The following is a 15405-nucleotide window of genomic DNA, read 5'->3' as shown; positions in this document are numbered from 1 at the left end:
CATGGCTAAATTATTGAAACTATTGTCATGTTTTGGATAAAAGGAGCCATTGTTGGGTTTTTACAGGTTTCAGTTTTTGAGTATTAGAGATGTCACAAGACCACAAGCCACTTTACAAGATATGCCATCATCACCATGACCAGCTAGTGTCATTTAACTACCTTTCTAATATAGTTATCCTTGGTAAATGGAGGAATTTTGTCATTACTGTCACATTTTTTTAAATTCTCACACATAATTGATAGTTCCCAATAAAAAGACGTATCGCTTGTTGTAGGAATTGAATGACTCTCATACGTCATCTGTAATGTGACCAAATTTCTTTATATTTTCACAAGTCCAATCAGAGCGTACAGCAATGTGCAGTATTAAAAACAAAATCTGTATTTTTTTCAATGATACATTTTACAAAAATGAACACAGTGAAGCATGTTTAAACACAAGTCCAGGACAGTTCAAGAAAAAGATTCTTCAGATTATTAAAACAGTGCAAGAGAGTTGTAAAGATCACCAACTTGCAGTAAGAACATTCGAGCCATTATTCTCAGAAATGAAGACTGTTGCTCGTGTTTAAAGTTCAAATAATCTGAACGATAAACTGAGAACTGTCTGAATAATATTTGTTTATAAACAGATTTAACCCTCTGATGAGTCTTTTTTTAAGACAAGAAAGAGTATAAGAGTTATAAATTTTGACTACTGATTACTAAAACTTTGATAACAGTTTTTTTGATTGTTTTTTAAGCCAAAAGTCATACATATATTCTAGCACACTCATTTTAGCATTTCCACCACTCCGATTACACATTCTTTACCTTCCCCTCCATCCAACCTGTGCCGGTCCCATTAGAGCTGTAGATTTTCTGCTCATTTGCTAAGCATCATGGATCATCAGACAGATGCAGGTTTGCGCTGTCTGTCTCCACATGTGCGTCAAACCTGCACCCAGGCACCAACTCACATGTGCGCATGCGCATACGCGGGGCGGAAAAGAGGCCAAAATGTGCAGCTTTCTCTGCTCTGCAAAGTGCAATACCCACAAAATGCTTGTTCACATATACACATGATCACCCTGAGAGGCCTGGCTCTGAGCAAGGGCCCTGCCTGGGGATGTGTGTGTGTGGGGGGGGACTACCCTTGGTACCCGCAACCAACACAGCATGCATGGCAGCAACAGTATGTGTGTGTGTGCGAGCATGTGTCTACAAACACAGAAATGTGTTTGCACGCATTCGAGAGGCTCCACTGTGACACAACAAGGCCATTATTTATCCCCCTGATTGGGATGAAGGCAACAGCATTGGATTTGCACTACGCTGTGGTTCCCATAAAGACCAAGAGACGACATTTCCTCCCCATTTCCCTCATGAATATCAAAGACGAGGCAGCGCCAGCGCCACTGCCACAGCAACACATAAGGAAAAATTACAGCCCTATTATTTTTATTTGCATTACCTGTAATAGGCACCATATTGGGCGCTGTATTTATTGCCTTATCAGCAGCAGCTTGGCTGTAAACATTTGCTGATTTATTAGTCATCGGGCTTTACCCAAACATCAGACGTAATTACTGAGCAAATAGCGCAAGGACGGGATCGGGAATTTGGTGGGTTTTGCAGTGGATTGACCAGACTTAGCGTGGAGAAAGCAGGCGGCTTTAGCGCTGGAGGTAGAACGCGTCTATCACAGATGGAAGATCTCAGTTTTTTTTCCCCGCCGCTGGCTCGGACCCAGGCATGCCTATAGTAGCCTCAACAGGGAATCAAGAGAATGGCTATTATTTGTACAGCTCTATATCCAGAGTGAGTCCTATCGGGGATGTGGTTAGTGTTGTTTTTATTCTTTACCTGAGCGCCTGCTTCCATCCAATTATGTTGTTTGTCTTCTCAAAGACCCCAATACCTCTAGCTTTGTGCACCCCCCACCCCCACCCCCCATCATCCTCCTCCACGCAACCCTGCTCTTCCCCACGCTGTTCCACAAAAAAAAAAAAGTTAGATAGAGCTAGATCCATTAAGTTGGTGAAATGAACACTCAAAGACAAACACACACACAAAAAAGTGGCAGAGCGGGTTACCCTAGGTGCGCCCGTTCTTCTGTTATCCAATTTTACTGGGATTTGGAGTGATTTGCGCCTCTCTCCCCGAGGGAAATAAATACTTTGATTAATGTAATCCTGGGCAGGGAGGTGCCACGAGCCCCCCTCTTCTATCCTCGGGGACCGCCACTGTTTAACAAACAAAAACAAAACAACAAAAAAAAGGGAGAAGAAGAAGACAAGAAAAAAAAAAACAGGGGCTACAGAATGACGTGCAGAGCGGCTGCAAACCAGGCCGCTGAGCCAAAGTACGAGTCTGTAGAGTTGATTTGCAGCGGATTTGGTTTATTTATTAATTACTCGGCTTAATAACAGAATATCAGTCTTGATTAGCATGTGTAATACAGGCTAATAGAACAGAAAAATAGCAGCGTGTCCGTAAACTGATTTGCATACACAATAAAACTGGGTTTGTTTTGATGCTGTTGCTGCTGGAGGTGGAGTGAGTGTGTGTGTGTGTGTGTGTGTGTGTGTGTGTGTGTGTGTGTGTGTGTGTGTGTGTGTGTGTGTGTGTGTGTGTGTTGGGGGGGTTAAGCATGTGTGTCCATGCTGATGTGCTTTACATCTGTATGTGTGGTGCAGGAAAGGGAGAGAGGGAGGCACCCAGTGCGGGGTGGGGATAGACTGGGACAAAGCTGGAGCACACACACACCTTTACCCCTCACTCACCTCCTCACTCTTTTATTTCCTCCTACAGGCGCCCGCCTTCACCTTATTCCATATGCACTCAGCCTCAGTCCAGCCTCAGACCTTTGTTTTTAAATTAAATCATTTTAATTACAATCTGTTGCTCTTGCACAATTTAAAACTTAATTATTTTTTGCCTAATTGAAAGTGATTTTTTTAATTCATTGTCAAAAACACATAGAAAGAATTACTTATATATATATTTATATTCCTCTCTTTAAAAAAAAAAAAAAAGAGGCACAGCCATCTCTATTTTTCACCAAATTATAACATCCCTGCTGATTTCCAATCCGAAATCAATACCCGGCTGTGCTGATGCAACGCCTGAGCCAGGACTCTTGTGTGAAATGAGCACCAAGCGTCACTACTGAGTGAGTCCTGCGATAACACTAAACATATAATCTTTACCTCCGCGTTGGCCTATTTGCAAGCTGTAGGCCTATAGTGCTTTCACCGGCTAATACGGGGCAATTACCAGCCCCGTGTAGTGCAATATAACTCTACGGTGGCCTTTAATAATAGAATATTAATAAAGAGCCTCTGTCTCGTTTGAATGGCTGAAGTATGTGTGTGTGGAGGAAAAAAAATCCCATTCTGAAATTGAAGGCATGTTTAATGCTTAGATTCAGTGTGGCCCATTTAATTAGCAGTACAGGAGCTACATTATCATTTAAGTGCTCCAAGTTGGATTCGGCTTTAAATCAACGTTTGGCCCCCGATGTGAGACACACTCAACGTATGTCGCGTGGGGATTAGTGGGGGATAAATTATGGGTGCCCATAGGCAACTTATGGGCAGCATAATTAAAATGGTGGGAAATGCATCGATTTAATCTGAATGTTGGAACTTGTAGTGGTGGAGTGCCTCCCCAATAAACCGGCGGATGCAGAAAGTAGAGCCAGAGTGACCAAACTCGGCGATACTGCAAATTCTGATATCAACCTGATACCAAGTAAATACAGGGACAGTATTGCCGATACCAATAGCGATATCTTTTACCTATAAAGGCAGCTTATTTAGAGGAGAGCAGTGTGTCATGATATTTAAATTCTGAGCACATTTCAATAACCACTAAGTCGACTGTGATTTTTACTTTAATACAACAAAACACACCTTTTCAGCTTTTTGTGTAGTTCCAAACCAGGTTTTTTGGAGAGGTAGATTTATTTTATATTTTTAGTTTGAGGTATATTTTTTACATTTCCAAAATAATTATGTATTTAACACCATTCAGCGGACTACATACTGAACTTAGGTGATAAAAACAAAATCTGAAGCCTATCGCGCCGCTATCGATCTGATACCAATACCAACTTTGGTATCGATACTAACGATATTTGAATGGATCCACCTCTGGATATGTGAGGGGTCTGAGGGGGACAGAGTGACACTAATTTAGTGTTTTTGGTTGTGTAGTGCAGGTGCAGCAAGTATACTCTGAATTAAATCAACTTTAAAATGTTGCTGCTGGCGATCTGTGCAACTTGGCTCCCTGCTACCAATAACCATCACTGTCAGAACGGGTGCATAACGCAGAGTGATAACACCCAGTGCTTTTGCTGCTGCTGCTGCTTGTGGTGATGATGAGGATGATGAAGACTGGATACTAGATGGCCGGTAGAGCAATACGGGGAGGGAGGAATTGCAAGAAAGAGCCTTTGACTTTGCTAATAATTCTTAAAGTCCCCGCGTCCTCGTCTGCTTCATATGGCTCAGACTTATGGCTCAGGCGGCTGCAGATGGCGGCTGAACCACTATGCATATGAAGCGTGCAGGACTGCGCTCTCGCTGATAGGCTCCTGTCCCGGATCAATACAAGCAGCAGTCCTTAGAAAGCTGAAGTTTTACGCGCAGGTCTAAGATATATTTAGAAAATATATATATATATATAAATAGTTTCATTAAATTTATCAGCCCCCCTTCATATATGGTGTGTTTGCCCCTGTTTTTCAAAAATGAGCAACACATCTTTGTTACAGTGACCCGCAGAAATCAGTCACTTTTCCTGCCGTGGGCGGGCGATATCTTAATTGCCAATCTTCCCCGTGCAGCCATCGATTCATGCCATAAAGCGGAGTGGGAACGCACCTACGCACTGCAAGAAAATATGCATGTACGTAAAGCCCATTTCATGCCATTCAGTCACTCACACTTTAAAAAACGGGGGGGGGGAGCACTGGCACACAGCAAGGTGAGGGTGAAAGGGTCCATTTTTTTTCTTGCAGAATTACATTTTTCTTTTCTTTTTTTTCTTTATTTTTAAGTGTGTGTGTGTGTGGGGGGGGGTAAAATCAGCTAATTAGGTTTGTGATTTAATGAAATAACTCTTAAATAATTCAAATAAACCCCACAAATATTAAAGAGGCAGTTTTTTGGAGGGGGTTTGCAGTGTCAGCTACACCATGAGTGAGCGCGACACCTGGCGGCAGCTTCATCATTCTCAATGATTGAGGCCAACAACGACTTGCAAACCGTTTTCTCCACCTCAGCACCGACCGGAGCACCGAGAGGTAGAGAGGCCTTTAATGCAGCTCAAATACACGAGGATTTATTTAATAAATTACAGAAATTATTTACATTTTTAAAAAATCATGAAGAGTCAAGAATCTGGTGTTGATTTTTGTTTTAACGAATTTAAAGTTAACTTCTGCGCGTATCTGAGATGAGTCATAAATGAGAAAACATCGTTAAAAGGCGATAATTAAAAAGACATAAAAAACAAATAAAGCGGGTTTGTTTGCCCCTCTCCTCCCGCTTGGCGCGGGCAGCACCGGTGCTGCTGGCCCGGGACACACCGAGCCCCTTTTCATCTCGACTCCAGTGCACAAACATACAGCTTAATGCGACCAGTGTTCCCCCTCTTTTATTGGGCTCACCATGGCTACCAAGCGCTGGGCTCAGAAATGCTCTGCCCCCTGAATCAATGAAGGGAAAGGAGTTTTTTAACCCGTGAGAAAAAGAAAAGAAAAAAAAAGTCACACTCAGCAGCTCCTCAAATCAACTTCGACTTTAAAATATAACACAAACTTATTTCCTGTGCCCACTCTTCTCTTTGCCTTTATTTCAAAAAAGAAAGAAAGAAAACTTTTCTTGACGCTCATTGGAAGATTTCCAAAAACCAAAACACACACGACAAAATCTGAAGTCATCCACATTCATATCCGCGCTATTTATAAGTCTTTTTTCTCTCCTCTCTCCTAAACTTTAAACAAACTCCACAGCAGCGGAGGATCGATTCGTATTAAAACCCATTTTCATACTGCACTTGCCTACGCGAACTCTCTGGAGGATTCCACTGAGGGGTTTCCACTCTCTCTCTCTCTCTCTCTCTCTCTCCCTGCTTAAAAATGTGATTGATTGCACTTTTCTCCGGTGGACATTCGCTACAAAGCAGCACAGCATCTGCCCGATATTTATATATATATATAATTTAAAAAAAATAAGAAAAAAGAGAAAAAGAAAGAAAAAAAAGAGAGGGGATGGCTGGGGCGCAAACTGCGGCGAGCATATTGATTTTTACGCATTCAGGAGAGAGGAAACCAAAAAAAAAGAAGACGAAGAAGAAGAAGAAGCGGAGGATACGAGTGCAGGCTGAAATGTCGTTTAAAGGACAGACGAGGTGGTGGTGGAGGTAGGGGAAAGAGAGCAAGCCACGAGCGAGAAGAAGAAGAAGAACAAGAAGGCGATAAACTCCGAAACATCCCTCATGCGCAAAAAATAAACAAAAAATTAAATAAATAAATAAGCAAAGATTATCGATGATTGTTGACTTACCTCGTGTCCGAGAAAAGTGGAGCTGGTGCCGGTGATGGTCGGTGTCGGTGTGTGTGAGTGTGTGTTGGGTGGTGTTGTGTGTGTGAGGTGGGGGGTAATAAATAAGCTTCACCGTTGCTCGCGTGCAGCCTGGAAACGGTTATCTGTGTGTCTTTTTCCTACGACTCGGTGCTCCCTGAGATTTTCTTCCCTCTGCCTCGACTGAGCAGGAGCTGTGCTCGGCTCCGCTATTATTTTCACCAAAATGTATGAAAATTTATGCAAATGAAAATCAGCACTAACTGTTCGTCTCTTGTTGTACTTGGGGATGATTTTTTTTCTCCCCCCCCCTTTTTTCTTTTCTTTCTTTCCTTCTTTTTTTTCATACACAATAAATGAACCCCACCACCCCCCACTGCCCCACTGCCCCACCCCACCCCAATCCACAGCAGGGGAACTTGGGGGACCTTTTTTTTATAGTAAGCAAATAAATAATAAACACATCACATATCAGAGAGGAGTGGGTTTGTTTTCTTTCCCCGACTCCTCTTTTATGTATGTTACATATTTCTTCTTCTTCTTCTTCTTCTTCTTCTGTTCTTTTTCCGGTGTTGTCTTCTCTGCATATGTGCTGTCACGTTTGTGCCGCTGGCCGCCTGAGACGCCCTTTCAAAGCGTGCGGCGGTGTGGACTGAGCAGCAGTAATTTAGACAGAAATCCTCACTGTATATTAATGAATGGAGGGGACCCCACGGCTCTGGCCCCTAGCCTGCCCATTCAATGTAAACAAATCCACGAGGCTCCCTCGATTTTTGAGCCCAGTCCAAATTAAATCTGCTGGGGATGAGGAGGAGGAGAAGAAGAAGAAGAAGAAGGGCGGAATGAGGGCGGTGGTGGTGGTGGTGGTTCACTGGCATGGAGTACATAGCTACTCGACTGCCTTATATTTGCCCTTAAATCCCATTTGCAATAAAAGTCTTTGCGTCATCTTTGATTTGGAGAGCTTATGAGGTGATGTTGGGGGTTAAGGCGGGACATGTGCCGCTAATCTGCCAGAAATTCACCTGCTTACAGGCCCAAACCCAGCCAGTGGGTGCAGTGGGAGCTATATATCTGTGGATTATTACCACCCATGGGTGCATGCGTACATAAGCATGCAGGGAGAGGGGAAAAAGAGGGAGGGGTGGGTGATGTCCTCTCACAAAGGGCCCCATTCATGTCTGGGGGGGTGTCATGTGGTCATCTTGAGTGACGGTGCAGGCCACATCTCCGTAAAAGGCTGCTCAGCTCGCCCCAGGTGTTTTAAAAGTGACCGATACCGATCAATACCGATATTTTTAACCCGCATGTAGGTGAGAGCGGTGAGTCTTTATTTATGACACGAGTCATCATCAATTTGCAAATTCTGAACACATATTAATGACCACAAAATCACTGAGATTTTTCTTTTAACTCTTTACTTTCTACAATAAGTAGTTAAGCTTTTCGTGCAGTGGCAGAGCTAGAAAATTTCACATGGGGGCCAGCAAGTGTGTGTGTGTGGGGGGGGGGATGAGAAATGAGAAGTGAAGCTCACCCTGTATGTCAATGGACTCAACAAAATATCCACAAGATAGACACAAAAACAAGTATTTTGAGGACACAAAAGTTGGGAAGTAAGGGTCAAGGCTCTACAGCAGTTGCCCCTCTATAGATCCACCAATGTTTTCATGTATTTTGAAACTTTTTTTGCTTTGTTTTATTTTGTTTTTGTGGAGGCCTATAATGTAAATGTACCTGTCTCTAAAGGACTTTTCGAGTCAGCTCCTTTTTAAATGTGCTGTAGGCTGTAAAAAAATTGATGTGACAGTCAACAAAAAATGGTTCAGACATTTTTTACAGTGTGCGTCTGAGTTGGGTTTGTTTTTTGTCATTTCCAAAAAAAAAAAAAAAAGAACTAGAACTAACACACTCCAGCAGACTACATACTGAACTTGGAAGATAAATACGAAATATCAACCCTATTGTGCTAGTATCTGATATCGATACCAGTGTTGATATCATTATTATTGATATTTGTATCGATCGCCCACATCTGTTAACTGGATGTAAGATGCAGGATGGCAGTCTCACCTGAGCCTGTTTTTTGCTTCTTTGTTTGCTCTCTTCAGCAGGTGGATTTAGACAAATCCCACAATACTGAGACTGTAAAGCCCTTTTTTGTACACTCATGTCCCAGAGAGGAGTGACTCCCAAAAACTAATATTTTTATCCACTAAAACGTGCATGTTTGTCTGTAAAGACACACGTGGAACACACCGGAGAGCGTTTATCTTGATTTTGGTTTAAATGTCAGTTTATCCAAACTTTATTTCCCCCGCGCTCCTCATCCCGTTTGTGTACTAGCATCTCACCACTATTTACTACCAAGTTGTACCCCAGGTTTTGTTTGGACTGCAATTAAAAATCAGCCAATCGGAACAGCCGGAAGGAGGGCTCGTGCGCCCGGAGCAAGGCTGGCAAAAAAAAAAAAAAAAAAAAAAAAATCTGCCAATCACGCCCCGGGTAACCAATCAATGCGGACGCACGGGGGTAAAACACCGCGTCCTCTGGCTGGGAGGTGGGGAGGGTGGAGGACTTGGGGGTGTTGGAGGGGGCGGGGCTGTCGGGAAGAGAGAGAGAGAGATATAGAGAGAGAGAGGCAGGGGGAGAGAGAGCGAGAGAACAAGCGAATGAGAGAAGAGGCTCGCGAGCAGCGCCGCGCACTGTTCCACTGGATTGTACTTGAACGGGAGTTTGCGGTTTGGCAGGTTTATACACATCAAAACAGAACAAAGAGACGGGCTCGAGCACGGCCACAGCGCCGGGAAACAAGAGAGGAGAAGAAGAAGAAAGCGAGGGGAGAAATCTCAGCGACTGAATTACAAAAGAACTGAGGACACTCCGCTCATGGTTTCCACATCCACACGGGGACATAAACCGGGACTTTGTACGCTGTGGAGAATTTGCGAGGCTGTTCTTTTTTTTTTTTTTCCTTCTTCTTCGTGTGTTTTGTTTGTTTTCTGCGGCCACCGAAAGTTTGCTTCGGGACAAGCGCGTGCCGTTTTTCTTATTTGAATTTTTAATGTTCGCAGTCTCACCCCAGCGAGAAACTTTCGAGCCGGACAGCACATGGTTTGAAAAAGGGCTTCTGAAAGACGTGGATGTTTTAATCCCTGCAGTAGAATGTTGTAAACACGAGAGGATTTTATCCACTTTTTTTTCTACTCCAGGATTTTTATTTTATTTTATTTTTCCGATGGTGTTTGCCAAAGAGAAAAAAACCCTCCCGTACTTTTAAAAGTTTGAATAATTCATGAGATACGATTTGCCTGCTCAAGAGAAGTGACTGTTTTAGAAAAAAAGAAGAAGAAGAAAGGGGGAAGAAAGAGAAAGAGAGAAAGGGAGGGGGGTTATCCACAAACATATTCATAAGGGGTTGACGGAATGGCCACCGCGGCTTCCAATCCTTATCTCCCCACCAATAGCATCTTATCGTCCGGCTCCATCGTGCACTCTGACTCCGGAGGTGGTGGCATGCAGCCGGGCAGCGCTGCGGTTACCTCCGGGTCTGGGGGCTACAGAGGGGACCCCACGGTCAAGATGGTTCAGAGTGACTTTATGCAGGGCGCCATGGCAGCGAGCAACGGGGGGCACATGCTGAGCCATGCCCACCAGTGGGTGACGTCCCTCCCGCACGCCGCCGCGGCTGCAGCGGCGGCCGCTGTGGCCGCGGCGGAAGCCGGGTCCCCCTGGTCGTCGAGCCCGGTCGGGATGACGGGCAGCCCGCAGCAGCAGGACGTGAAAGGATCCGGCAGAGACGACCTGCACACGGGCACTGCTCTACACCACAGGCCCCCCCACCTAGCTCCCCATCAGACTCACGCCGGGAGCTGGGGCAGCACCACGGCGGCTCACATCAACTCCATCTCCGGGGGGCAGCAGCAGCAGCAGTCGCTCATCTACTCCCAGCCCGGAGGCTTCACTGTCAACGGCATGCTGAGCCCGGGCGGACAGAGCCTGGTGCACCCAGGGCTGGTGAGGGGGAACACCCCGGACCTGGACCACGGCAGCCACCACCATCACCACCACCACCAGCATCCGCACCACCAGCACCACGGAGGCGGAGCAGGCGGAGGTGTCAACAGCCACGACCCGCACTCGGACGACGACACGCCGACCTCGGACGACCTGGAGCAGTTCGCCAAGCAGTTCAAGCAGCGGAGGATCAAGCTGGGCTTCACGCAAGCAGACGTGGGCCTGGCTCTGGGCACCCTGTACGGGAACGTCTTCTCGCAGACCACCATTTGCAGGTTCGAGGCTCTGCAGCTCAGCTTCAAGAACATGTGCAAGCTGAAGCCTTTGTTGAACAAGTGGCTCGAGGAGGCCGACTCTTCCACGGGCAGCCCTACCAGCATCGACAAGATCGCGGCGCAAGGGAGGAAGCGAAAGAAGCGCACGTCCATCGAGGTGAGCGTCAAGGGGGCTCTGGAGAGCCACTTTCTGAAATGCCCCAAGCCCTCGGCCCAGGAGATCAGCAGCCTGGCGGACAACTTGCAGCTGGAGAAGGAGGTGGTTAGAGTGTGGTTTTGCAATAGGAGACAGAAGGAAAAACGGATGACGCCCCCGGGAGTGGCGCAGACGCCGGAGGATGTGTACTCTCAGGTCGGCAATGTGAGTGCAGAAACACCGCCCCCCTCCATGGACTGCAAACGAATGTTCAGTGAAACATAGAAACAGCACAGCAGAATATTTTATATCAAATTAAAACTGTTTAGGACATAAAAGCAACACCATACAGACTATCGCCAAGATAGACAAAAAAACAGAAAAAAAGACAGTAAAAAAGCATTTTTTGATACTGTGATTGTGAGGGAATATGAATGAGACTGCAAAACAAAAACAAGAAAAATACAAAAAACAAAAATGTGTTATCTATTTTTCACCAGAAACAAAAAACCTTCACCCCTTCCCTTCTTTTTTTCTTTTTGTGTCCTCCCCCCCTCTCTTCTTCCAGGCCCTTAAAGAAATGTCTTTACCTAAAAGGTTCCTTCTGCTTTTTTCTTTCAGGGGCATTTTTTAGTAGATTACTTAAAAGATGATGCAAGTGAAGCGAGCGACCAGAGGGTGACAACCACAAGTTCATTCCACCAGGTAATTTTGGCGCATTGAGACAACAACCAAGAGGAAACCCAAGTATTTTTTATTATTATTATTATCATTATTATTATTATGATTATGACGATGATGATTCCGTTTTTTTAAAAAAAAGAAAGAAAAAGAAAATTCTCTTTCCCTCCAAATCCCCATAAAAAACAAAAAAGGACAAATTAAAAAAATATCACCCCTCATTTCTCATTTTCCTGTGTTTCACTGAAGAAACAACAAAGGACGCTCTTTTTTTCTTTTTTGGGCTTTTACATTTTAATTATTTTTTTTGTATATTCAGAAATGGGACTGAACCGCCCCTTTCTACTTCTCCATGCCCAACAATAACAAGAGAGAGAGGAGGGGGGTTAAAAACTGCAACTGTGTGAAGAAGAGTGACATCCACGAGGCTTCCTTTATCATTTACAGCTTCTTTTTGAGGTGGACTGCATGGTTTCACTCATGGAGGATTAGGGATATATTTTTTTTCTTCTCCTTCCCTTTTTTGTTTGCCATCTTTGAGGCCCCTCACGAGAAAGAAAAGACGAGCAGGACCAGGACTGACCTGAAAAAAAAATACAAAATCCTTCACGTGGGAGCTTCTTCGATTCTACCTATTATTATTATTAATATTATTATTATTATTATTATTTAATGGACACCACGAGTGGATTTTTTCTTCTTCATATAAATATATATATATATATTTTTCCCCCCCTCATCAACAAATAGAGACATTTGCAAAAGACTCCAGCTGCACTTCTTTGAGAGAAAAAGGACAAAAAAAGAAAAAAAAATCCTGTTGCCAAGTGTGACTGAGTGGGTGCTGTGGATATCCTATTAATGCTGCCCTTTGTAAGCAGTATTCTTTGGTAGGTTTTAATAAACAAAAAGAAAAGAAAATGAAAAAAAAAAACTCTGTAAAGGCGGCAATATAGATCACTAGATCAGATACTGATCTGAGTTATTTACTTTATATTTTTCATCCAAAAATGACTTGTTTTAATATTTTATTGGGAATACTTATGAATTATTTCAACTCGGTAATTTATTTTCTTGCCCTCCCACCCTCCCCACCCCTTCCTCCTCCTGAAGGAACTTGTGTAAGATGCTTTCCCCTCTCTTGTTTTTATTGTTTTTTTTAATATGTGTAAATATATATGTATATATATTTACATATATATAAAAAAAATTTGCCCTTATTTGTTTAATTTTGTTTTCTAAAGGAGCACAAATCACCATAAGCTGACCGTTGTTAGGTAATAAGGGTATATTTTGATGTGATCAGTTTGATTGTAATTTAATTTCAGTAGTGGTTCCGTACGAGCTGATTGAGACACAATAAATTTGTTAGAATGAAACGCAGTCATGTTGTGTTTTCCACTTTTATTTACTCATGTATTTAAAACAAAAGCTCAAAAATAATCCAGATGCTGTTATTTGCGTGCACAGCTGCAGAATAATAATAAAACGCGGGATTCATTTATTAAAAACGCGCGGGGGAAAAAAAAACAGCGCGTGGGATTTGTTGACGTAGTAAGAGTGCGTGAGGATGGGGTGAAGGTGCAGTAGTGTTCTCATCATCATCATCGTCATCATCCCATAACTGTGTGTGTGTGTGTGAGTGGAACATCGCGGTCAGCTGCAGGCCTGCACGGTGCATGTGCTCGTCTGGCTGTTTGTTTACATCTGCTGCCTCTTCAGGGCCTGCGCGAAAAGAAGGAAAGTTAGCCTTCAGGCTGGGAAACGGTTCCTACTTATATTTAAAACATTAATAAGTAAAGGGGATTAAAACGAGTGTCTCTATTGTGTAGTTTTAAAACAAACGACTGTGGTTTTACAGTAATTCTGCTGTTTTGTATATTCAGATATATGTGTGTGTGTGTGTGTGTGTGTGTGTGTGTGTGTGTGTGTGTGTGTGTGTGTGTGTGTGTTGGTATAATACAGCTACAGTAGGGCGCTGTGGGTTAGTGTCGCTGCTGTGTGGAGCCTCCTGATGTTCTGGGGTGTGTGTTATGTAATATTTAAGCTCGCAGTCCAGATAAACACACTCAGCATCATGTTTGGGTTTTTTTTTTTCATCCTCCTTCTTTAATTCTGCTCAACATTACGAGAGGCTAATCCGCACAATGATTTACTTAAGTTAGACTTTATAAGCCGGCTGCCTGGCTCCCCTCTGCCCCTCGCTGTGCAGGTGTGTTTGGGTCCACGGGCTCCATAAACCCGGTGGGGCTGACATGTTGTTTTAGGATCCGGGGCAGTGGGTCACTGAGGTTTGTAAGCACCGAGTGTGTCCACAGGCTCAGCACGGTGCAGTGTGACAGGGAAATATACCAGCCAAACAATATCACTAATAGCGCCTGCGCAGTCCAAAAAAAGCATGTTGTAATGTTTGTCTTCCTGTAGCAAATCTAAATTATTATTTTTATTATTGTTGTTGTTGTCATGCAAATTTTATCACCATGAAAACGTGTTCCTGTCTTTCAAACTTTTTTTTAAAAAATATGTATTGAAAATATACAAAATATATACATATTTTATTTATTTACATTTTTTTTCTGGAGTTGTCTTGCTCGCCTATTCAGCAAAAACTCGCCAAACGTGTCCTCGCGCTGCAGGATTTTGAATTTCGCGGATGATTTCCCCATACTAGTTGCTTAGCAACTGAATTCAATGATATAGAGAGAAGTGGGCATCATTTTTCTTTGTCTCCATTAGTAAAAGTGGCAGCAGAGGAGGCACGCTGCTGCACGTGAAGCCAGCAAAAACAAAAAAAGAAAAAAAAACTTTACACCCTCTCTCGTGCATTTTCGCCTATTTTAAAATAATATGATTAATTAAAATATTTTAAAATGGGCCGGGCTGCTTGTTTAATTGTGTTTAAATTACAAATAAATAAATAAATATGTGGGGCCTGCTTATGAGACAGTAAACCTTAAAATAAAATAAAAATAAAAATAAAATACCGCGAGGTTCTACTTTGGCCTACCTATTGCACGCGCTCATTATGCATGCAGTTCCTGTGCTCCTCTGCATTAAAAAAAAAAAAAAAAAAAAACCCAAAGAGAAAGTCACGTGACTCGCCAAGATAAGACCTTCAGCACAGGCAGGAACAATCGAGGTTCCTCTGCAACAAATCCCACACTTGTGCGTTTACATTGCGTTTATGGATTCCAACCAAAAAAAAACCACACACACACACACAGACACACACAGACACACACAAAGAAGAGGAAAAAGAAGAAAAATAGCTTTGAGAGCATCCAACAGTTTGCTCTTGCACAAATATCCCAATCTAGAGAGAGATTTTTAACCAAAGGGCGACAGAAGAAACACACACAGGAAAAAAAAAAGAGTTTCAAATCTCATAATGGGTTTTGATCCGCCTATTCTCCAACAGCTTTGCCTTTTTCATGGGTTTTCATAGCCGTGTTGGCAGCAGCAGCACGCGGGTGTGCGTGCGTGTAGGTGTGCGCGCGCGCACCGGTAGGCCCCGGGAGCTGGGAGCGCTTCGCTTTCCCCGCTATTGATTCTGGGGACGACGGTGGCCCGACAGGCTCGGCTCGCCCGTCCGCGCTAATTAAAGCAGCTCGTTGTCACAGCTATGCGCTCTTTAAAACCAGGCTTCAGCAGGGTGGAGGGCGGGTGGAGGGACTCCAGGTTTTTCCTATAAATCCAAACTTTTGATGATGAATATTTCA

General features: G+C 43.6%; 1 protein-coding gene across 1 annotated transcript; it reads left to right on the top strand.

The window, feature by feature from the left end:
* The first annotated feature begins 9236 nt into the window (after positions 1–9236).
* pou3f3b (POU class 3 homeobox 3b) lies at positions 9237–13069 on the top strand. Its single transcript, XM_013276342.3, has 2 exons — positions 9237–11230; positions 11627–13069. The coding sequence occupies exons 1-2, from the start codon at positions 10004–10006 to the stop codon at positions 11726–11728; spliced, it is 1329 nt and encodes a 442-aa protein (XP_013131796.2). The 5' UTR covers positions 9237–10003; the 3' UTR covers positions 11729–13069.
* Positions 13070–15405: the final 2336 nt, after the last annotated feature.

The sequence above is a fragment of the Oreochromis niloticus genome, linkage group LG23 (assembly GCF_001858045.2).
Source record: "Oreochromis niloticus isolate F11D_XX linkage group LG23, O_niloticus_UMD_NMBU, whole genome shotgun sequence".
Taxonomy (NCBI): Eukaryota; Metazoa; Chordata; class Actinopteri; order Cichliformes; family Cichlidae; genus Oreochromis; species Oreochromis niloticus.
This window is presented reverse-complemented; position numbering and strand designations above follow the sequence as displayed.

Excerpts from the sequence above, each read along its gene's own strand:
- pou3f3b (XM_013276342.3), top strand. The coding sequence starts at position 10,004 with ATGGCCACCGCGGCTTCCAATCCTTATCTCCCCACCAATAGCATCTTA. Across the intron at positions 11,231-11,626 it reads TGTACTCTCAGGTCGGCAAT|GGGCATTTTTTAGTAGATTA; the intron begins GTGAGTGCAGAA and ends TTTTTCTTTCAG.